Below are 24,900 nucleotides of genomic sequence, written 5' to 3'. Positions count from 1 at the left end.
ATCATCTGATCCATATTCACATATTATGAGAGTTCTGATATTGGGGCAAATATTATACGTGGTTATTAACATCTGCTAAATAAATACTGAAGTGAAAAAAACTTCAGGTAGTCCTTTCATAAAATATGCTACCTCAAGGTCCTACGCTCTCAAGAAGGTATTTGAAAGATTCGCTAGGGACTGTCATTATGAACCTTTGCTAAGTGTAAAATCTCTGTCAATTGAAAGAGAAAAAGAAACATCAACTAAACCCAAAAAGTCAAGGTTTCTCACAGAGATAGGCTGCATTTATCTGGAAAGATGTTCCCTCAGCCATTTGCCTAAAATATCCTTTGTCTCAAGGACACCTGTTTGTAAGCAGAAATGATTTTTAATCAAAATTGATCCATGCTTTCTGCTAATTGTGTTTTTAATTTCTTCTTACTCTGTTTGAGGCTAGTTTATCACTTAGTTGGATATGAGAAACCTGATCACTGAGTCACATGACTCATCTCTAAGATGTATGTAGCTGGAGAGAGGGTGATTATTCTTTACTCAAGAGTATGAAAATTTGATTTTCATTCTCTGGTTTATAAACATTGTTTTACTAGATGTTACCTATATAGGATAACACACACTTAGCAAACACATTTCTTACAGTCTATCCCTAATCTTCCATAACTGCTGGTTTTATCCATAAGCTTAACCTTCTTGTATCTCCTTCAGCCTACCTGTCTGTATTGTCATCCTCCCTGCCTTTACACACAGTAACCTTCTAGTCAAAACGATTTTGCCCAACTTACCTGATCTTGCCGACATAAACCTTAAATGAAGTCTTATTCTATTCCTCAAACATAATATGTCCCTCACACCATTGCTATCTGGCTTCAACTAAACTTTTTCCTGCTCAGATCTCCAGTCACCTCTCTCTTTTTTAACCAGGCAGTAGTCTTTCAGACCCAACAATGTGTGACCTCTTGATCCCCATATGACCCTGATGCCCCCTTCCTACTACCTAAAAAACTCTCCCCCTTAAATTTGGCACATCACAAACTTCAGCTTTCTTCTACCTCCTTGGTGACTGGTCTCAGTTATAGAGTCCTGTTCCTTTTCCTAACTCTAGAAAGGTGGTGCCCAGAGGGTTCTCGAATTCTCTTCTCTTATTTATTTTTATTTTTATTTTTTATTTTTATTTTATTTTATTTTATTTGAGATGGAGTCTTGCAGTGTCACCCAGGCTGGAGTGCAATGCCGCAATCTCGGCTCACTGCAACCTCCACCTCCCGGGTTCAAGCTATTCTCCTGTCTCAGCCTCCCAAATAGCTGGGATTACAGGCATCTGCCACCACACCCAGCTAATTTTTTGTATTTTCAGTAGAGATGAGGTTTCACTGTGTTGGCCAGGCTGGTCTCAAACTCCTGACCTTGTGATCCACCCGCCTCGGCCTCCGAAAGTGCTGGGATTACAGGCGTGAGGCACCGCACCCTGCCCTCTGTTCTTATCTTTTGAGAACATAAAGAGAATTGACATGGCAGAAAATATAATGAGTGTTTGTACTGATTGAAGTTCTTTTGGTGGCAAGCAATGGAAACTGACTGAGGCTAAGTCCAGGGAACAGAGAAAAAGCTCAACAGCCAACCTTGGGGAAGAGCTTGAGAACCTAGAGTAACGTTAAGAATGTCAGCATCAGAATCATGTGCTTTTTTCTAGATTGCCACTGTTACAGTGTTTGGTTTCAACAGCTCCTATATCTTTATTTTTCATCCCCTCCCCATGTCAGCCTTATAAATCTTATGTGTTTTTTTAGACTTCCAAATGAAACTGTAATTACTCTATGAAAGCTGTCCTGATTTTTTCAAGAATTGCTGAATGCACTCATCGTTGAGCTAGAATTGTACCAACTGTGTTTCTACTATTTTGCCACAAGATATGGTGCAATTATTGTGGTCCCAGGGTCTTTTTTCCTTTCTCTAAGCTAAGAGACATTTATGGGAGAAGGTAGTGAATTGTCTATCTAGCCCCTCTGTTTTTCTAGCTTGTCTCCCCCAGCACCCAGTGCTGTTTTGTTTTTTGTTTTAGTTTTTCGGGTGCTTGTTGAAGTAGAGTTTAGCAATTTAAATAGTCTTAATTTCACAGGTCACAAAGTTTAATTATGCACAAATGTATGTAGTTTGACCTCAATCAGGTATCTCAGAAAAGAAACAATGTAGAAGTGACAGCTTATATATTTTAAGAAAAAGCAACTTCTGAACCCCACATCACTCTAAACATTTCTGTGTGTAAATGTGTATTTTATATTTCATTTTTTAAGTCTTAGTTTTTTTTCTTCCTATATATTAAATTTGATGGAATTTTAAACAAATCCTAAAAAATCATTCTGTGGTTTCCATTACACCCTAGCAAACATGACAAGTAACACTGACATTTTATTATGAAGAAGATACATTAGCTTTATGTTTAAGATAAGAAGTCATCTTTGTGTCATGCTGACACGACATTTAAAGTATTGCTGACAAAAATAAACAATACAGAAAGGTTAAGAGAAATGAATGGTAAAGAACAAAATAGTTTGCTAAATAGTATTAAAAGTTATTTGTACAGAGCTATAATTTAAATGTGAACTTAGGATACAGAAGGATCCTTAGTAAGCTTTTATATCTGTTAAATATTTTAATTATTATGACTGTCAACATCAGACACAGTCTCTATACATGAACTGAGTCCTATTGAATTGGAACTGCTTCTAATAAAAAAAACAAATTCTTTAGTCACTTATTTACTTTTGAAAGATTTTGAAACAAAACACCTTGTTGATGTACTAGTTAGGATACTGCTAAATACTGTAACAAGAAAGTCGTTACATTTCAAGAATTCAAAATAATATCAGGTTTGCAAGAGTTTACCGCAGGTATTCCTGACAGAAGTATGACTTTCTTCCACATGGTGATTTGAAGCTCTGATTTCTTTCATTTCCTAAGGTATTCGTGTTCTCTGAACTTGACTGGCAGAGGAATAAAGTGGGGTAAAGACATCAAACCTGTATCTTGATCACCTTTTCCCAAGGTGACACATGTCACTTCTCACCCCTTTAATAGGAACTTTTATATGTCCCTACTTAGAAGCAGGAGGATCTGGAAAACCTGGTTCTTGGCTAACTAGCTGTTTACTAGCAACAGTTCTATACTGGTGAAAGCATGAATCGTGGCAGATAGTCAGACGATGTGCCATGGTTCACCCTTGTGCCACCAAGTTGTTTTGTTGCCCTTCTTCCTACACATAGAACACATTCACCGCAACTCAAGAGAAACAGCCCAAAGTCCTATTTCATTTTTATATCCAGTCCAATATCTGCATCACAGTTAGCTGTGGTTCTTTGTAGTCTGGCAACCTATGAACTAAAGTTCATGGTAACTGCTTACGACACCTTCCCTCCCCATTCTGCCTCAGCACAAATCCAATATACAGTAAAGGAACAGAAACAGGAGAGCTACAGGTAAGTTTGCCATGTGGAAAAAGGAGAAGCAGGAAATGCACGGCAGTAATTGTCCAATTACAATAATGAAATCCTATCTGGCAGGCACCGTGAAGACACCCTGCCAAGGAAGTGTTCCAGATCTCTTGATCAGAGCTGTATTGTGTATTCTGAAAATAACTCCCTCGTCCTTTATTCTCCATGGCCCTCTGGGCTCTACACCTTGGGAGCTTCTTCCTTATCTATTTATTCATAGCGAAATTGGAAAAGAAATATGACCACCTTCAGCAAACTATCGCAGGAACAGAAAACCAAACACCGCATGTTCTCACTCATAGGTGGGAATTGAACAATGAGATCACTTGGACTCTGGAGGGGGAACATCACACACCAGGGCTTATTATGGGGAGGGGGAAGGGGGAATGGGGAGGGATGGCACTGGGAGTTATACCTGATATAAATGATGAGTTGATGGGTGCTGACAAGTTGGTGGGTGCAGCACACCAATGTGGCACAGGTATACATATGTAACAAACCTGCACGTTGTGCACATGTACCCTAGAACTTAAAGTATTAAAAAAAAAAAAGAAACATGACCACTTTTTTGGTTGTGCAATTTGGGAGCCTGGAAACTATTTAACAGACCATTTTGAAGTTTAAGTTCAGCATTTACCAATGCACTTCTCTTAGAAACAGAAGATTTCATATCTGTGGACTTCCCCTTGTTACACGTGCCAATGTTCACACCTTTATCAGTCAGTCTGTCCAGAAAAAGAAACATTTCCAGGTCTTTCCAATGGAGGGAATGTAACATAGGGAATTAGATATACATATGATAGGGAGAAGCCAAGCGAATGATTGTGAATATACCCAGAAATTAACTAAATCAGGAAACCATTGCATACTCTAGGGAAAGAAGAGCAATAGGAAGAAGTGATACTATCAGAGCTAAGAGTGCTGTTAATAAAAGACAAAACTAAGTCCTATTGAAGAGGAACTAAGCTCCTTGAGAGATGTGAGCCATTCATATTCTTTAATCTTTGTGTATCCTCACATAATAAGAACTCAGTGTTTGTTTAATTGAACAGAGCTGAGCAATAAATCCTTCCACTGACTTCAGTGAGAAATACCCATCAAAAAATAAAATGTGGCAGAAAGAATGGTATTCGATATTGGGATAGCCTTTAATTTGTGGATCAGCCCAAATCAGTTATCTTGGGACCTAATTTAGCAAACCATCATCGGCATTTACAGAATGAGAAATTGTCAAAAGTTTTAATTTAAATATTCTCTTCCTGTATAAGAGTTTAGAGTTTGGTACAATACCAATTTTTATATAAACATAGAAGGAAGAATTAAAAAGCAATAAAGTCTGTAAGTGGCTCATGCCAAAATATTTTTTTTTAAGTTGGAATGGGGGATGGGTGTGGAGAAAGAGAAAAAGCTTTCCAGACTTGTTAGGAAAATAGCAGCTATAGCTGCAGTGGATATAGAGCTCTATCTTAGTCTTTTATTCTTTTTTGGAATAACCTTCTAAGTTGATAATGATATTGCTTTGTCTACTGGTTTGAGCCAAAAGCTATCATCTTATTTTTCTTTACTGTCACTTAAGAAAGAATCTGTAAAATATTACATTGGATATTTTAGCAGTCAAAATGAATTCTAGAGTATGATCATAATTGTGAAAACATTGCAAATGTCATTTAGTTTGTTCTTAGATGTCCTTTATATACTTGAGGATATGGATATGCTGGATTCAACACAGCTATGGCTCTTAGGAAAGGCTTGAGAAAAGTCTCAAAATAGTAGATACATTTAACAACTTGCAAATTGAGAATAGTTTGAGAAGCTTTTATGACTATGTTGTCTTTCCTAGAGAGAAGGAGAGTCTTGCCTAAAGATTTCTCAGTGAAGATTTCTACTTATACTATAAATGAAGATTTGAGGGTAGGGGAAAGGTATGACAAAGTCAATTGCCATGAATGCTTTCAAAACATTTTACTATTAGAATCTAAGAATAGAAGGCAACCTTCTTAAATTGATAAAGACTATCTGTAACAACTTGAGATGGGACTTTGTTTTGTTATATTAAAGTAAAATTATAACAATATTACAAAGAAATTTCAGATTCACAATCACTTTGTGTTGCAGCAAGATTTATACACAAGAAGATATGTTTCAATATAGTTTTAATGAACATATTTATTCTGTTTGTGAAAAAAAAATTTAGCATACCTGAGAATGTTTATAATTCTTCCATTCATATCTAAGCTTCAGGCTTATGGCTTAAAATATAATGCAGTGCACTTCACATATTTGTTTTGTCTTTTAGCCTATAATGCTCCCATTTAAAAATATTAAGACTTGGAGGTAAACTGTGCCTAAATATGTCATAACTGATTTTAAAAGGGGGAAAATGCCTTGTGTTATCTGCATGGTACCTAACATCTGAAGAGTAGGCTTCTCTTTCTTGGGTTGGCTCTGTGAAGTGAGGGTCGTGAAATAATCACTTGTTAATTTGGCGGTTTTATTAAAAGTAATCACTTTGTTTCAGTCATTATAATATCTGTAGTTTTGCAAACACGTCAGGAAAAAGTCCTTCTTTGGTATTGATCTAGTGCAGAAAATGTGCTGTTTTCCATCTCTAATTGAGTTGATTTATTTTAATACTATTTTATAATGATGATAAAACATGAGGCATATTTGTGCTGTTTGAAATAATTGGCTTTGGTTTTTAAGGATGTTATCGATAATTTCAAAGAATATCTTTCTGAACTGCTTTGCCCTGAGGAGTTTAGAATTTTCTTGAAATTATGGGTGTCTCTTGAGTATTTTTCAACGTCAATTCAACTGTAGCTTGTTGTGCTATTAATTCATTATGAAGTGACACAGGAAGAAAACTCATTATGTGATAATGTGAAAACATGTATTTGTCAAAAAATAAATTAAGTCTGTATTGAAAATCCATCAGCTATTACAGTAGGAAGTCAAATGGTTTATTGGGTACATTTGGGTGTTGACACCATTTTTTCAAACAGGTAAACATAGAAAATATTTTAGTTCCAACTCATAGACACTCTGTATCATGCATTTAAATATGGTCTTTTTTCCATACAGGTGATATTATATCCAACTTCTAATAGCTCCAAATCAGCTGAATTACACCGAATGGTAGTTCCAAAAAATAGCCAGGATTCTGACTTAAAAATCAAACTGGCAGTGCGAATGGATAAACCAGCACATATGAAGCATAGTGGGTGAGTATAAATTTGAGGATTGGTTTCCTGAATTATTGAATTTCATTTCAGTGCATTGTTTTTGTCAGTTTAGTGAGAGAACCAGTATAGCAGGCTTTTACATGGAGTTTTCTCAAAAAGTGACACACAAAAGTTATCTTACTCAATGTTTTTAGACCCAAAGATGGCTTTATAGCTCAATACACGGGTCTTTAGTTAAGATAACTGTATGCATGCTACCACAATATTGGAACTTGATTGTGTTAGTATTACTCATCAGTCATATTGACACAGGGCACAATACCTTTTAAGAAACATTCTTCAAATTACAATAATAGTTGAAACAAGTTTAGCATTGAGGTCCCTAGAAATAAAACCTCCATAGACTATATAAAAACTAAAACAGAGTGTAGATATAACCCAACGAGGCTGTATATATTTTGACAAGAGGGATATGAGTGTTCATCCAAGCATGTGAGTGAGAACTGAATCAATATTGGAGAAAACTGCTGTTGCCTGGGGAATAAGTGCAGGTACTGTCTCCTGGGGATCACCAGGGGTCAGAGTCAGCCTTCATCTCTGCAAAGGTTCTTTGTCTGTTGCAGCTGGTGATGAAACAGGTCTGAACTCTTGAATAAAATGAATTTCCAAAAATCCAGGACTTCCTCAGAATAACACTTTGGACTTACTATGGCCAAATCCCAGCATAGGGTTATTAGCCATTAGGAAAGAAAGGTGACCATTTTTCTTACTGTAGAGAGTAACACTTTGGACTTACTATGGCCAAATCCCAGCATAGGGGTATTAACCATTAGGAAAGAAAAGGGACCATTTTTCTTACTATGGAGGAAAGTAGTTGTTGAAGTGGCTTACCCTGAGTTTGGCAACAAACACAGAGGTCTTAAAAAGTATATCCTTGTAACAAGCAGAGTCTGCTGGCATTGGGGCCCAATCACTAGCATCAGGGTGGAGTGAACTGATGATTCAAAAAATGAGGAGGATACTTTGGACGACCATTAGGGGAAACAAAGTTAGGCTCTGGGCAGGGGGAAATCCAAGGTATACATTACAGTTGGGATGGAACTAAGGACTGTATTGCTTTTTGGTTTAGTAGGCAGCATGTGCAGTGTCAGACCTCACCAAAGGGAAAAAGTACATGAGAGGGTGGGCTCTTAGAAAGGGAACCATGATTCGGACAACCAACATTATGCATCTTTAATGTAGTAATGTAAAGTCAAGTCTAACTATGACTCAGCTTATAATGCACATAGAGTGTCTGGGATTTAATATTTAATTCATGCATCCATCTACCTGCTCACCAGTAATTTATGCAGCAGGCATGTATTGAGCACTTACTGTCTTCCAACTAGGACACACTTTAATATGATATTATTGCAGGCCTATAGGAACTGGCTAGTCAGGGATTCAGACTTGTATGTAAATAATTATGATAGTGAGTGATAAGTGCTGTAAGACAGAAATGGGAACCTGGGAAAAATAATGCCTGATTTTTGACAGGTACAGTGAATGAAAGTCTCACAGGACACCTGACTTTTGAGATAAAACTTAAAGGATAAATTTATCAGATAGACAGTGGGAGAAATGGCATTCTAGCAACATGACAGCATGTACAAAGGCAGGGAGTCCTGGAAGGACTTTTAGCTGATGATGACAAGTTCAGTGAAACTGTCAGAGTGCTTTGAGACTAGAGAGAGTGCTAGTGCTCTAAAGTGCTTAGAGATTAGTAGAGTTACACATAAAAGAACACAGTATGTTCCAGGAACTGCAGTTGTTTCTCCACTCTTTTTTACTCAGTCCCTTTTTCTTTTGATGAATGGAACAATAAAAAAAAAAAAAAAAAAAACTCGGAACCTATCATAATGTCAAGATGGCCCTAATTTACCCATCCACAGTACCATGCCATGGTGAATACCCCTGGACCTTCAGCTTGTCCCAAGAACAAAGACCGAACATGCATAGGGCAGGTCCTGTAACCTTTAACTCCAGTGGGAAGAAACTCTTGCTCTCACCTGGCAGTTCCTTGGTTTAGCATACTCCAGGATAGGTGAGACAATCCAGACCCCTTACAAGGCTTGATTTGGAGGTAGGGTTTGTTTTTTTCACATCTCTTTGAATCAGTACCCCTAGAATGACCCTGCAATTGACTTCTGCCCAAGACTAAAGGTGAAGGAAAAGACTAAAGAGGATAGATATTTCATAGTCTCTTAATTTAATCCATAAAGCTCAGGAACTCACTGAAAGACTCAGACCAAAAATGCATCATAGCCCAACCATATCAATTATTATCTAACATTGCTAAGAGATACAGGCATTTCTAGATATTTAGGTATCTCTTCAGTTTGTGATATACACATTGAAGCAATGTTAGAACTGAAAATTTTCTGTGATGTTATGCTAACATAGTGTGTTGTGTAGCAAAATTAAGAATGTCATATTCCAAAATAGTGATTTGATTAAAATATTTTAATACTAATATTAGAAGAGTTGAACATTTTCCACATTGCTATAATAATAATTGATCCCTACGGACAGGGACAGTTAGAGGTGCTTTAACCTAAGCATCTGTTCTGTTTCCTCAGTACCCATGTGGTAACAGTTTTAAACATTTTGAATAATACACCTATGTGTAAACATATATTGGAGAACATTTCACCTACAGCATAGCTATATTCGTCTTTTTCTGAAGTACTTCATAAATGGATTTTACTGCACTTAGTTACATTTAAGAAGACAAAGTTAATCTTTTTCTTCCAAGTATTCCGTCATACACCAAAGCAATAATATAACAGGAATAGTAGGTTAATAGCATTTTGCTTTGAGCCTGGATCGTGTTTTGTTAATCATTTCTCCTATAATCAATAATTAACAGATGGATAATTTTAAAAGAGACAAGTCAAGTTTTAAAAATATTAATTTATCTTTAAAATATAGCAAACTCTTGTTACAGATAGAGTTGTTAGGTGGATTAAAAAATAAATTGGAGGATAATGGATTTTTATCTTCAGAGCACTTTAGACTTTGAAATCTTTTGGGACTTCAGTAGTAAAAACCTATTCTCTGTTTTAATAATGTGGACATCAAATATATCTTTCTTGCGTGAACTATTGTAACATGTATTCTCTGTTTTATTCATTTATCACTTATCTATGGCCCTTAAAAAATATTTTTATCAATGTTATTTATATTTGTCTGTGTGTTCTCAACTGTACTCTGTTTCTTAGACCTATTTGAATTCTCAATGCCTCCCACAGTGTATAATCAGAGATAGATATTAATGTGAATAATGATGGTGAAAATGTAATATTGTGCTCCCTAGGCTATTAAGGGAAAAGTAATACAAATGAGAGTAAGCCTTATTTACAAATTGAAACTTAAAGGTTCTAAACACAGTTTATTGGGAATAGAACATAATTTTAATGTAAGAAAATGCCTAAAATAAATGAAATAAATGGTGTTTAGTTCTCAGTGTTGCATTTTAAAATGACTGTTTTTTTAAACCAGAAGGTAAAATGCATCCAATCTAAAGCTCATGTTTCTGATAACTAATCAGTCCACCACTATACATTATAATTTGTTTAAGTATGACTAACTACATGTAAATGAAAATTAAGCATAACGATGACTCCATCCTTTTAAAACCAAACTGAGCATTACCACAAGACGTATATTTAGCAAAAATGAGTTTATTTATTCTTTTGGAATATGTCATCTAAACTAATTATAGAAACTAACCCTTTGATAAATCTGTTGAACAAATTACCAGCTACATTTTGAATGATTAAATGATTCACATCCAGCTTTTGAATTTATTTGCCTGGTTTGTGTGTGTGTGTGTGTGTGTGTGTGTGTGTGTGTGTGTGTGTAACATGAAGATAGAAGTGTTCTTGAACAAATGGGTTATACTTTAGCATAGCCTAGTGGCTAAGTAACAGTATTAACTTAAAACTCAAATAACTATTCCTGTTTTTATTAAATAAGATTATTTTCCTAATTAAAGGTTATTTTCTCAACCAAAAGGGTAAAATAAAATGGAACTAATAAATGATGGTTATGACAATTAAATCTATAACTGAAAAAGAGAAAATTGGCTCTCACAAATATATGGAAGCATTATTACCATGATCTATGAGAAGTCTGCATGCAACTGATTACTTTTATAGTAAAAATAGTTTCATAACTATATAACTATAGAAGGCTTTTATCATAGTTTCTAATTGGTAAGAAAATTTTAGCAAAACTACTCTCAGATGAATCTCATATTTCTCTTTGTGTAGAGTCATGCTTGGCTATTTACACATTTGTTGAATGAACGGATGGGTTAAAATATTTTGACATTGTTACAAATAAAACTCTTTAATTTCCATCATAAAGATAGAAAAGGCATTGGGCTCATCTCTTGTTGCAAGGAGAGACAATAATTGAACTTCCAGCAGGAAAAATGAGACAAGCCCCACACTGGCTGCATTGTGGCCCCACCATTTCCCAGAGAGAGGGCCAGCTGGGCATCCAGAAATTGGAGCAGCATGCCTGTGTAAACTGCATTCACACACTAAATATTCAGACATTGTATTTGCTCATAAAGTGAAATGACTGCACTCTAGTAAAGTTCCATTATTTATCTTATTATTCAAGGTTTATGATCTCCAGCTAATTTAGGGGAGGAAAATCTTAGCTGCATCAAGGTAGTATTTGCTCAGAGGGTCCAGGCTTTAAACGAAGCCTAGTCTGTTCTTTCACAAAGAAAATTGATATTTCATTTTTAAATGTACCTTTTAGAATGACTTCCCTCTGTGTCCTTGTCTAAAATAACTATGTTTCGACATCTGACCTTGACCTGAACCTATGTATGTGTAGGTCTGCTTGCATTCCCAGGTTGAACTTGGCCCAGCCTGGCTTATCCTGATTTCACCGAAATCCTACTTGAGTCCCTTGAACTGTAATCATCATCATCATCATCATCTTTTTTTTTTTTTTTTTTTTTTTTTTGAGACAGGGTCTCACCCTGTTGCCCAGGCTGGAATGCAGTGGCACCATCTTGGCTCACTGCAACCTCTACCTCCCATGCTTAAGCAGTCCTCCCACCTCAGTCTCCCAACCAGCTGAGACTACAGGCATGCACCACCACCCTTGGCTAATTTTTTTTTTTTTAATTTATTTATTATTATTAAACTTTAAGTTGTAGGGTACATGTGCACAACGTGCAGGTTTGCTACATATGTATACTTGTGCCATGTTGGTGTGCTGCACCCATCAACTCGTCATTTACATCAGGTATAACTCCCAATGCAATCCCTCCCCCCTCCCCCCTCCCCATGATAGGCCCCGGTGTGTGATGTTCCCCTTCCCGAGTCCAAGTGATCTCATTGTTCAGTTCCTGCCTATGAGTGAGAACATGCGGTGTTTGGTTTTCTGTTCTTGTGATAGTTTGCTAAGAATGATGGTTTCCAGCTGCATCCATGTCCCTACAAAGGACACAAACTCATCCTTTTTTATGGCTGCATAGTATTCCATGGTGTATATGTGCCACATTTTCTTAATCCAATCTGTCACTGATGGACATTTGGGTTGATTCCAAGTCTTTGCTATTGTGAATAGTGCTGCAGTAAACATACGTGTGCATGTGTCTTTATAGCAGCATAATTTATAATCCTTTGGGTATATACCCAGTAATGGGATGGCTGGGTCATATGGTACATCTAGTTCTAGATCCTTGAGGAGTCACCACACTGTTTTCCATAATGGTTGAACTAGTTTACAATCCCACCAACAGTGTAAAAGTGTTCCTATTTCTCCACATCCTCTCCAGCACCTGTTGTTTCCTGACTTTTGAATGATCGCCATTCTAACTGGTGTGAGATGGTATCTCATTGTGGTTTTGATTTGCATTTCTCTGATGGCCAGTGATGATGAGCATTTTTTCATGTGTCTGTTGGCTGTATGAATGTCTTCTTTTGAGAAATGTCTGTTCATATCCTTTGCCCACTTTTGGATGGGGTTGTTTGTTTTTTTCTTGTAAATTTGTTTGAGTTCTTTGTAGGTTCTGGATATTAGCCCTTTGTCAGATGAGTAGATTGCAAAAATTTTCTCCCATTCTGTAGGTTGCCTGTTCACTCTGATGGTAGTTTCTTTTGCTGTGCAGAAGCTCTTTAGTTTAATGAGATCCCATTTGTCAATTTTGGCTTTTGCTGCCGTTGCTTTTGGTGTTTTAGACATGAAGTCTTTGCCCATGCCTATGTCCTGAATGGTACTACCTAGGTTTTCCTCTAGGATTTTTATGGTATTAGGTCTAACATTTAAGTCTCTAATCCATCTTGAATTAATTTTCGTATAAGGAGTAAGGAAAGGATCCAGTTTCAGCTTTCTACTTATGGCTAGCCAATTTTCCCAGCACCATTTATTAAATAGGGAATCCTTTCCCCATTTCTTGTTTCTCTCAGGTTTGTCAAAGATCAGATGGCTGTAGATGTGTGGTATTATTTCTGAGGACTCTGTTCTGTTCCATTGGTCTATATCTCTGTTTTGGTACCAGTACCATGCTGTTTTGGTTACTGTAGCCTTGTAGTATAGTTTGAAGTCAGGTAGCGTGATGCCTCCAGCTTTGTTCTTTTGACTTAGGATTGTCTTGGAGATGCGGGCTCTTTTTTGGTTCCATATGAACTTTAAAGCAGTTTTTTCCAATTCTGTGAAGAAGCTCATTGGTAGCTTGATGGGGATGGCATTGAATCTATAAATTACCTTGGGCAGTATGGCCATTTTCACGATATTGATTCTTCCTATCCATGAGCATGGTATGTTCTTCCATTTGTTTGTGTCCTCTTTGATTTCACTGAGCAGTGGTTTGTAGTTCCCTTTGAAAACTGGCACAAGACAGGGATGCCCTCTCTCACCACTCCTATTCAACATAGTGTTGGAAGTTCTGGCTAGGGCAATCAGGCAAGAGAAAGAAATCAAGGGGATTCAGTTAGGAAAAGAAGAAGTCAAATTGTCCCTGTTTGCAGATGACATGATTGTATATTTAGAAAACCCCATTGTCTCAGCCCAAAATCTCCTTAAGCTGATAAGCAACTTCAGCAAAGTCTCAGGATACAAAATTAATGTGCAAAAATCACAAGCATTCTTATACACCAGTAACAGTCAAACAGAGAGCCAAATCAGGAATGAACTTCCATTCACAATTGCTTCAAAGAGAATAAAATACCTAGGAATCCAACTTACAAGGGATGTAAAGGACCTCTTCAAGGAGGCTAATTTTTTTGTATTGTTATTAGAGACAGGTTTTCGCTATGTTGCCCAGGCTGGTCTCAAACTGCTGCACTCAAGTGGTCCTCCTGCCTTGGACTCCCACAGTGCTGGAAATACAGGTGTGAACCACTGTGCTCAGCCTTAAAATGACATTCTTCAAGTTTTAACCACATCATTTGACTTTATTCAAAAGAAAATGTTTAAAGACAGATGAGAAAAATAGAAATGTACAAATCATCATTAATTCCTTGAGAGTATAAAAGTTATACCCCTATTAGGGCCCTTTGCCTAATTGTTAGACTTTAATTTACATTTTTATTTGACAGCTATTATGGATGTAGATAAGGTAGTTTGTTGCTCTTTGTGTGTTTATTTTTCTGCTAACTTTATTTTGTCTCCTCCCTATGTCCAAGGGAGAAAAATGAAAATATTACATAAGGGCTTTGAACCATGTCTAAGCAACTGACTTGAATGATTTATCTAAGAAATGAGCTCAGATTCTAAAAATAGAGAACACCTGGAGATTATTTCATGGCAAGTGAGAGGAATAAGAAAGCACTTTCCCTTTAATTCAGTCTAATGTTGTGTAACACTTTTTAAATTACAGATATTTTCAGTGCATATTTTAAATAACTGGTGGTGCTCATTGTATGTTTTACTACAATTTGCTAGTTTAACTTTTAATTTTCTTGCTTAAATCATTAAACAAGTTGATTTGATCCATATAGCTCTACCAGTCTATCAAATCTTGCTAGTTGTGATATTAAAATTTGTCAAGTTTTATGATACATTGTTGATCTCATTAGACTTACATACCAGGTGAGTTAGTTTTAATTTCATCTCAGTTATTTTTATTTTTAATTGTAGTTTTGTGTGTGATTCATTTTTATTTTAATTAAAAAAAATTTTTAGACAGGGTCTAATTCTGTCTTCCAGGCTGTAGTACAGTGGCGTGAACAGAGCTCACTGCAGCCTCCATCTCCTGGGCTCAAGTGACCCTCTCACCTCAGCCACCTGAGTAGCTGGGACCAGAGGTGTGTGCCACCATACCTGACTAGCTTCTTTAAAAAACTTTTTGTAGAGATGGGGTCTCCCTATATTGCCCAGGCTGTTCTTGAACTCCTAGACTCAGGTGATCCTCCTTCCTCAGTCTTCCAAAGTGCTGAGATTACAAGTGTGAGCCACCACACCTAGCTAAATTGCTTTATTTGAAGAGGGATTGATAAACCTAAACAGCTGACTCAATACTTACTGTCTACATGACTTTTATTTTGTAGTTACCATCACACCCAAGACCTTCATGTGATTGTATAATTAGCCTAATCAAATGTTTTGTGAAAATAATCAGTGAGAGAGGCTAGTGTCATTGAGATTAGGGTTCTAAAGACCTTTGCCATTGCCAGCTCTACTCTAGAATGCTCATGGTACTCACCTCCTCTCTTTCTTCTGTCTCTTATCAGATGCTGTCTCTACAGCAGCCCATCCTGTTTACCCAACAAAGAACCCTTCTCTCTCTGCTTCCAATTCTACTTTTAACTGGCTTCTTTTTTTTTTTTTAAAGCTCTTATCATTATCTGTGTTATATGTATTGTTTATTAACTGTATCCTCAACTAGAATATTATTGCCATGGTGTAATTTGCTATTGAGTAGCTTCCCAACAAAATTTGATTCCCATAGGGTAGGAACTTTGTCTTACTTGCTATTTTTAAACCCAATTTTTAGAACATTGCCTAATACTTAGTAGAAGCTAAACAAATATTTGATGAATTGATGAACTTTTTTAGAAAAGAACAGAATGCAGAAATTATGCTCACAGTTGTAAGTGTTGGACTGATTGTTTGGATAATAACTTCAAATTAATCGGCACCACTGTAAGGTGGATTTGTTGGAGTGTGTTTCAAAACATTATTGCCCCAGAAGAATTACAGGAAGTCTCCCTTATTTACAAATTTAAATTTGACTATAAATCTAAAGACTGTATTACAAAGAAATATATTATTTTCCCAAAACTTTAAATTGAAATTAATTACTCTCTGTAGGGAGGCTTGTTGCCTGTCAATAGTTATTATTAGACCATCCCTGTGGTTAAACTGTAGGAGGAAGTTTTAGCAACACTTCTTATGGGTGGAGTATACCCCAGGGTTAATTTGTTTTAATTTGTAAGAATGATGTATTATGTAACCAATACTTATCAAAATTAAAGGCAAAAAATAACACCCTAGATTTGAGCTTTGTTCACACTATCTTTGTGGACTCAATAAAAGTCATTTGCTTTCTTTCTGCTACAGTGATCCTTGAATTTGAATAATCATGCTATATTTATTTCAGTATTTATTCTGTCAATTCTATTTGGTGTACACTTTTTTTCCATTTAGATCGGCTCAAAAATAATTCATGAAAATATTTTCCCCAACAGCTGACAAAGAAGAATGAGGAGAAATATACAAGGAACCAGTGTTTTAATGATTAGACAGGCAGGAGGAGTCCTAGACTGTATACAGAGATGAATGGACTAAGCAAGTAAAAGCATGGGCTGACAGTACCAAGACTTGCAAATATTTCAGAGTCAGAGCGTGGCAGTGGGCCAAAATCAGGACAAAACTTAGGAGCAGAAGGTTACATAAACGAGAAAGCAGGAAGATACGTGGCAGTAGTGAAGGGCAATAGCAACAAAAGTACAGCATATGGCAGCAAAGCTGGACTTACTTGAAAGTCCCTGAAAAAAAGGAAGGAAAAAGCTTAGGGAAGATCAGCAGAGGTCTAAAGAGGAGAAAATGAGTGTTTATGGAACATAGTAAAGGATAGGACGGGGCCTAAAAATACAGGAATGACGAAAAAGAATCTCTTCAACAGTAGTCCAAGTTTGTCTGTTAGTGTGTTTAATTTTGGCATTCTTTCCATAGATGTTAGCATACGGGTATAAGGGTCCTAAAGAATGTTCCTACTCCTCTCTATATAATCATCACTAGCACTTACCTGAATGGGGCATTGTTAATAGGGTAAAATATCATGGCCGCAGCCTCTTATGTAGACTATCTGAAGCACCTGAAAATCATAAGTAAACGGTACCGGGGAAGATTATACAATAAACTTGCTTTAGCGTGATAGATGTGTGTTCAGATTATAAAAAGAAACATCACCACAATTTTAACATTAATACCAATGTTGATAATGAACAGAGGAGTTTACAAACATTACATTTCTAATTATTCATCCTGCATTCATTTATATCCTTAAGGTTAGTACATTAGTAATTAAATCAGAAGCGAAAAGCACATCTTATTATCATGATTAAAAAATGGTTTGTTACTTTAAAAAATACAAATGTATTTTTAATGCCTCTGGTTATTTTACATATCAATATTAATACTTCTAAAACACATTTTAAAACATGTTTTTGACAGTGGATTAGAAGGATATAATAGTAGTCCAAAGGTCAATCAAAGAAAAGTTGAATACCACCTACTTCCACCTTTGTGAAATTGGCAGCCTCATCTTTTCTGCCATTTCGATTGATCTTTAGGTTTATCTTCAATTTACAACTTCTTCCTCACTGACATTAGTTAATCTCTATCTCTCTATATAGTGTTTCCCACAATTAAATCCCTTTTTATTCCTTCTGCCAACCCTAATTCAATCTCTATCCTAACTAACAAAACCTGTTCAAGGACTTTTCTACTGATGTTCCTGTTTTCCAAACCATTTAGGAATTCAGGAATACAATTATATCTCTACTTAAAAAAAAATTCAATTGCTTCCCAAGTGCCTGCAGGATTAGACGCAAATCATTTAAGCTAGCATTCAGATTCTTCAAAAATCTGGTTCATCTAGATTTCATACCCAACACAGACTCCCAACTTTGCCAAGTGGATCAGTTCATGTACCCTGAACATGCTTCTATTTGCTCAAATCTATTTCTTTCACTCTTTTACCAAATCCTACCACTCTAGTACCAGGTTACACATTTTCTCATACGTATGTGACAAGAGAGGCAGTGTTTTTTCTCTAGAACTGATATTTCCTCAGAAGCAGACTCTCTGCTAACTGCAAGCCATCTTGTCCCTACTCCCTTGATTTTGAGAGAACTATTGAGTCTTTTTTATACCAAGACAATCTAAAGAGATGCTAGCCCTCCCTCTGCCTCATCAAGATTACTCCACATTTGTTACCTTACAAGCGGCACAAGAGAATCTGGAATGGGAGGTGGGGCAGAAGCCCTTCTGCCCAAGGCACTCTCAACCACCTATGTTCCCTACTCCATCTCTTTACTTTTTACCACAGCCCACAGGCCCCAGAAGAATGGACTTTCTCCCTTTTTTTCTGGCTGTCTAGGACCTTACTTAGTAAAACTTTTTTTTAAGTCAGCCAGACTTGCCCTTTGCTATATTAAAGGGGGAGATGAGTGAATTACAAAGTTATTTGTACATGTGGTAGGTTGATCACATAAATAGAACCAATAAACAGGCTTCCTAAATTCGTACCTTGTGCCCTAAATCTTTCTTGTCCCCTCCAACTTTGGGTTTGGCCATGTGGCTTGCTTTGGCCCCTGGGACAGAAGCAGATTTGACATAAGCATATACTTGAAAAAGCACATGTGCATTTTCACTTCTTTTCTTGCTTGCTTCCTTCACCATGAGTACACACATGGGCTAGCCCACTAGTAAAGCAGAGCTACATCAGCCTAGTTGTGCTGACCTGGGTTTCAGGCATATGAATGAGCCCAGCTGAAATGAACAAAGTCAGCTAGCCAACGTGAAATTGACCACAGACCCATGAGTTGGTCATGGCCCACCCAGCTCAGATCAATAGAACTGCTTAATAAACTGTAGGCTCATAAGAAATAATAAATGGTTGTTGTTTTAAGTCACGAGGTTTTAGGGCAGTATGTTATACAGCAAAGGTTAGATTCTGTGTACTCTTGTCTTGCTACAAAATCCTATTCACTTTTTTTTCTATTATACATCAAATGCACAAAGCTGGATTAATCTTACCCATGATGTATGTCACATTGATCTATATATTTATTTGTTTATATAATCTTTCCTGTATAATATGCCTTGCTACAAACATACTGTACTTTATCCATTTCATCAAAATGGACATTTGAGTCATTCCAGATTCTTGCTATTTCATATAGTGGTACTGTGAACATTCTTGTACATGTCTCCTGGTATATATATGCATAGTTTCTCTTGAGTGGATACCTGGGAGTGGAACTGCTGAGCTAGTAAGAATGTGAATATTTATCTTTATAAGATAATACTAAACTTTTTCAAGTTTTACCTAATAATTCTACCAGTATACATTTCTTCCAGCAAGTATAAGATCTTTCTGTTCTTCTCTTTTTTGGCTTTTACCATCTACTACCTTCTTTGGATACTTTTCACATGTTTTTGTTTATATCTATAGTTATATTATTGTCTCTTGAAGGCAGAGATCCTGACTCTTCATTACTTAGTCCACATGCTTCAGAACATAGTGGATACACATTATTGTCTGATAATTGGTTGATTTAATTTCAGATTAAGAGACAATATGAAAATTCCCTTGATATTTTTCATTTTTCCATCACAGACTGACTCGGGAACCCCAAATTGTGCTCCCAGATAACCTTGAATACTCTCTACTATAAAATTATAACATCCACCCTCCTATTTGCCTCACCAGCTCAGATCACCTCCTTGTGGGCTGGACCTTATTGTTCACCATTATTTGACCAAGCACTGAATGCATGCTTGGTTTCATCACATCAGTTATTCAACACATGTTTATTGATGTGTCAGACTCAATAAATGAGTAAATTTATTGAGACTGTGTCAGACTCAAGTGAGTGAATGAGTGAAATTTGCTGTAATAATAGTGATACTTAAAAAATCATTAAGAGTAATGCATTAGATACCGTAGAGCTAATTACGTGCCCCACTGAAATGGAGCAGCTGTTAACCAAATAGCATAGACTAGAAAATTTTAAAAACTGTAAAATTGAAAACAGTTTAAGCTGGCAAAACATAGCATAAATCATATGTAAAAAGTGTAGTATACTGTTAGATATTAATTGCTTCTTCCATGACTTTGACATCCATTTGGAAAGATACCACAAATAAGCAGTTCACAGAATCTATTTTAACTGGTAGCTTGAAGCTGTTTCCAAAATATCCTTATACCAGAATTCACAGAATGTTAAAAAAATTAACTTACTTTATTCTTCCCTGAGTGTTAATATACCTATACACGATCAAAATATCCTTATACCAGAATTCACAGAATATTAAAAAAAAGCTTACTTTATTCTTCTTTGAGTGTTAATATACCTATACATGATAGTGTTGTCCCAAGTCATTTGGTTGGAATTTCCATTGGTGACTCTAGTCAGGGAAAGAGCAAGTATAAAATGATTATTTGAAAACAGTAACTGAAAAATACTGTCTTGTTGGTAGTGGTTGTGAGAATTATATGTGTTTATGGATGTTTATTAAACAAATATGGAACATATTTAAGAATAGAAAGGGCTTAACTCCTCTTATGAAATGTGAAAAACTGTGGAAGGGAATATGATAAAACCCGAGTGATCAGAGAGATTCTAGATCGATGTAGACTATGATGAACAGGGCAGAAAAAAAATACTGAATAAAGTGAATGAGGATTGAACCTGAAATGTGTAAAACATTAAAATGAATCAGATAGCTACAATAAAACAGGAAAGTAATGTTACAGTTGAAAATACTGCAAAGAATATAAAGTTATCCTCCACAATATCTGTTTGTCCACTGGACACAAATATGCATGTTTTATTTATAGAAACACAAGTTACCATTTGTTTAGCTTTTCCCTTGACCTTAAAATGAAAGTTATGAACGTTTGATAGCATCTGCTAATAACTTCCCAAACTTGCACTTAGTTATAGAAAACCATGTGTTGTTTACCCAAATATTTAGCCATTTGACTTAACTGTCATATCTGAGAGAATGAGAGTGTTAAGTGTGTTTGTAGTAATATATATGAATAATGAAATGTCAATACATAATTAAAATTTACTAAAAAACAGTGTAATACCATAGTAGGACAGCTTAATTGTAGTACCTAGAGTCTTCAGCCAGCATGCCAATTATAGCCTCATCACTATGTGATCTTAAGGTAAGTTACTTAACCTCCTTGTGCCTCCCTTCTTCCTCTGTAAAATTGAATATGACAATCACCAATTTCAAAAGGATGCTGTAAGGATTAAATGAACTAATATCACTAAAGTGACTAAAACATTGCCTGCCACATTGTTAACAGTCCATTTTAGCTGTTATCATTACACAATAGATAATTTATGATTTACAAATAAATGACAAGATTTGATTTTATGCTACTATATTATTACACATATGTATTCCATGTAACCTTGAGATATTCTTCTGTTGCAGTAGTTATATATATACATACATATATATATATATATATTCATTATAGAAAAATGGAATTATAAGAGAAGTGTTTAAAAAGAACAAAAATTGGCTGGGCACGATGGCACATGCCTGTAATCCCAGCACTTTAGGAGGCCGAGGTGGGTGGATCACATGAGGCCAGGAGTTCAAGACCATCCTGACCACCATGGTGAAACCCTATCTCTGCTAAAAATACAAAAAAAGATAGCTGGTTGTGGTGGTGGGCACCTGTAATCCTAGCTACTAAGGAGGCTAAGGCAGGAAAATCACTTGAACCCAGGAGGTGGAGGTTGCAGTGAGCCGAGATCACACCATTGCACTCCAGCCTGGGCAACAGAGCGAGACTCCATCTCAAAAAAAAAAAAAAAATCTCATAATACCACTTTAAAAAATATTCTTAGGTATATGAAAGTTAAAAGTGCTGCTTTTTCTGTTTCATTCTGAACCACAGGATCAGCTATTTGGTGCACATATTTTTGTTTCTGTGTGTGTGTATCTTTGTTATATTAACATACTCAATTTACAGTAATTTTAGACATGTTCTACTTCCAGCACTGACATTTTCTGCCAGCATTAAGTGCTCTCTATGTATTTATAGTGTTCGGACTGTAAAAGTTATATAATGAATTAATGGGTTAAAATGATTTCTTAATTAAAATCATTGCTATAACTTACATTTCTATAAAACCAATTGGTTTTTATAAATCATATAAAATGAAAAATGGAACTTTGTGATACAGAGGACAAATTGCATTAATGATTCATAGGTATTATGAGTGAAATGAAAAATTACTAGACAAGGACAAGAAAAAAGAAAGTGTTTATCCTGCTACCAAATATTCAGTGAATGGATTGTAACTACAATCTTGTCTTTTATGTTTCCCATGGTAATTGTCAGGAAGAGGTATGAAGAATTGTGGGACCTTAATAATATGCCTTGCCGTTTTAATTGCTGAGAGAAGCAAGAGAATTTTAATTGCCAGGAGATACATTACTAATTAAAGTGTCATTCTACATCCATTCTGAAATAATTAGTTTGAATATTTATAAGAGCCGAGATATAAATTTAGTTTCAAATTTAGGAGCATACCCACAACACACTTTGTTAAAACTATCTATGGTTAAGAAAGGTTAACAATCATAAAACTTTAAATGTTTCTTTAATTTGATACAATTTAATTTTTTATTGGATTATTCAACTGAAAACTGGAATTCACAGTATTTTAAAACTTAGTATTCCTTTTATATTAAAGTCCTAAATTGCTTTCATGTTTCTGGGGCATTGGGTTGTTAAATTTTTTAGTTTTAGCATTCATTACAGTTCAAGGGAAAATCTTTTGTAAATGATGCCAACATGAGTATAATGTCATACGTGAATTATAAATTCTGTTGATACCACATGGAAACTTGTAAATGTAGTCATGATTCAGTGGACTTTTAAAATTCTAGACTAAATCTCAAATACTCAGCTAAAATAAATTAACTGAAAATGACATGTGCTTGAGCTGAAACAGTAAACTTAACACAAAAAAGTAAATACATTAAATATAAAATGTGACTTGAAACATTTTGAACATGTGGTTACCTAAAATCATCAGTTGAAGTTTTATGAAGATTAAGGACACATTAGGAAAATGAAAAAGATGCAAAAATGTTTTTCTTCATATGGTTATTGCATAAAATTAAAGTCATGCCTTATACTTGGCTTAATAATTATAAGGTTTACGTTTACAACACTTTAAATACTCACTTTTTCCCCTGTATAACTGGTATACAATTACATTTGTTACAAAGGCTGTTGATGGATTTAATTTGCTTGCCTTTTTGTTTTTTTGGGATTTGGAGCGCAGAGCATTGAATACTGATATTTCTCTTTTTTTTTTTTTGAGACGGAGTCTGGCTCTGTCCCCCAGGCTGGAGTGCAGTGGCCGGATCTCGGCTCACTGCAAGCTCCGCCTCCCGGGTTCACGCCATTCTCCTGCCTCAGCCTCCCGGCTAGCTGGGACTACAGGCGCCCGCTACCTCGCCCGGCTAGTTTTTTTTTGTATTTTTTAGTAGAGACGGGGTTTCACCGTGTTAGCCAGGATGGTCTCGATCTCCTGACCTCGTGATCCGCCCGTCTTGGCCTCCCAAAGTGCTGGGATTACAGGCTTGAGCCACCGCGCCCGGCCTTGATATTTCTCTTTTAATGACTCATCATCACCAGCCCCTTTTTTGTTTTACTTAAATATTTCATTTCTGATCCCATCTCTTATTTCGCTCCTGTCCACATAGGTACCTGTCTTAGTCCATTTTGTGTTGCTCTAATGGAATACCACAGACTGGGTAGTTTATAATGAACAGAAATTTATTTGGCTCACAGTTTTACAAGCTGGAAAGTCCAAGATTAAGGGGCCAGCATCTGGGGAAGGCCTTCTTGCTGTATTAAAATATGGTGAAAGGCATCACATGGGTCAAAGAGAGAGGAGGACTGAATTCATCATTTCATCAGGATCTCACTGCCATAATAATGGCATTAATCCATTTGTGAGGGCGGAGCCCTTTGTGATCTTAAAGGTCCTACTTCTCAACACTGTTGCATTTGGGTTTTAAGTGTCTGACACACGAACTTTGGGAGACATATTCAAATCATAGCAGTATCCACTCTATATTGGTTAATATAGCCATGGATGTTGTTTGTCCCTGTAAAATGTGTAGTGTGTTTGTGTGTGTGTGTGTGTGTGTGTGTGTGTGTGTGTGTGTGTGTGTTAAATGTAGATGTTTTGTGCTATAGATTTTTTTTTCATTAAACATCCAATATTTAAGACCAATGTTCATTGTTATGTATTCTTTTAGGTCACTGCTTCTTTTACTACCTGGCATACCACAGTGTCTACTACATTTTACCTATTTGATCCTCTAATGATAAACACCTGAATTGTCTCCAACTCCCATCATTATAAATAGTATTCCAGTAGTTGTCCTTGATCATGTCCATTCACGGTCCTGTGGTAAGAATTTCTCCACAATGTATAACCAGGAATGAGGCATACAGATTCTTAATTTCACTAAGTATTTCAAGATTGCTTTCCAGATTATCTGTTCCTACTTACAGTGCTACTTTCCTATCTCCTTACCCAAAATAGGTTTCACTGACCTTTCTAATTGTTGTTTTTCTGATAAAGGGAAGCAATGATATTTTTCTCCTTGAACTATCAGTAGAGTAATTTATATTGGTGGGGATTTTCTTTATGTTAAACTATCCTTACATTCATGGAAAACAATTTTTTATTTAAATGTTATGAGAATTTTTAAAAATTAAATAAAATTTAAATAATACCCTTCAGTTTATCTGACTGCTAATGAATTAAGGTAAATGTTCTTTAAAAAAAAAAAAAGAAAAAGAAAAAGGCTAGTTAAGCTGCTGCTTTTGTGTTTATATTCACCCCCACTGCCAAATTTCACATCTCAGCTTATAAGTTACATTGGTATATAATTTTTTTTCTTCACTGTTCTGAAATGATTTTCAGTCTAGGAAT

General features: G+C 35.9%; 1 protein-coding gene across 8 annotated transcripts in view; it reads left to right on the top strand.

Annotated features, from left to right (window-relative positions):
* CADPS2 (calcium dependent secretion activator 2) overlaps positions 1–24,900 on the top strand; it is a 560,307-nt gene that overhangs the window by 311,064 nt on the left and 224,343 nt on the right. For all 8 annotated transcript variants that reach the window (XM_073009305.1, XM_073009306.1, XM_073009312.1 and 5 more), the window contains exon 8: positions 6,570–6,709. In XM_073009305.1, the coding sequence (XP_072865406.1) occupies positions 6,570–6,709 (140 nt within the window). The remainder of the gene's footprint in view (positions 1–6,569; positions 6,710–24,900) is intronic.

The sequence above is a fragment of the Chlorocebus sabaeus genome, chromosome 21, assembly GCF_047675955.1.
Source record: "Chlorocebus sabaeus isolate Y175 chromosome 21, mChlSab1.0.hap1, whole genome shotgun sequence".
NCBI lineage: Eukaryota > Metazoa > Chordata > Mammalia > Primates > Cercopithecidae > Chlorocebus > Chlorocebus sabaeus.
This window is presented reverse-complemented; position numbering and strand designations above follow the sequence as displayed.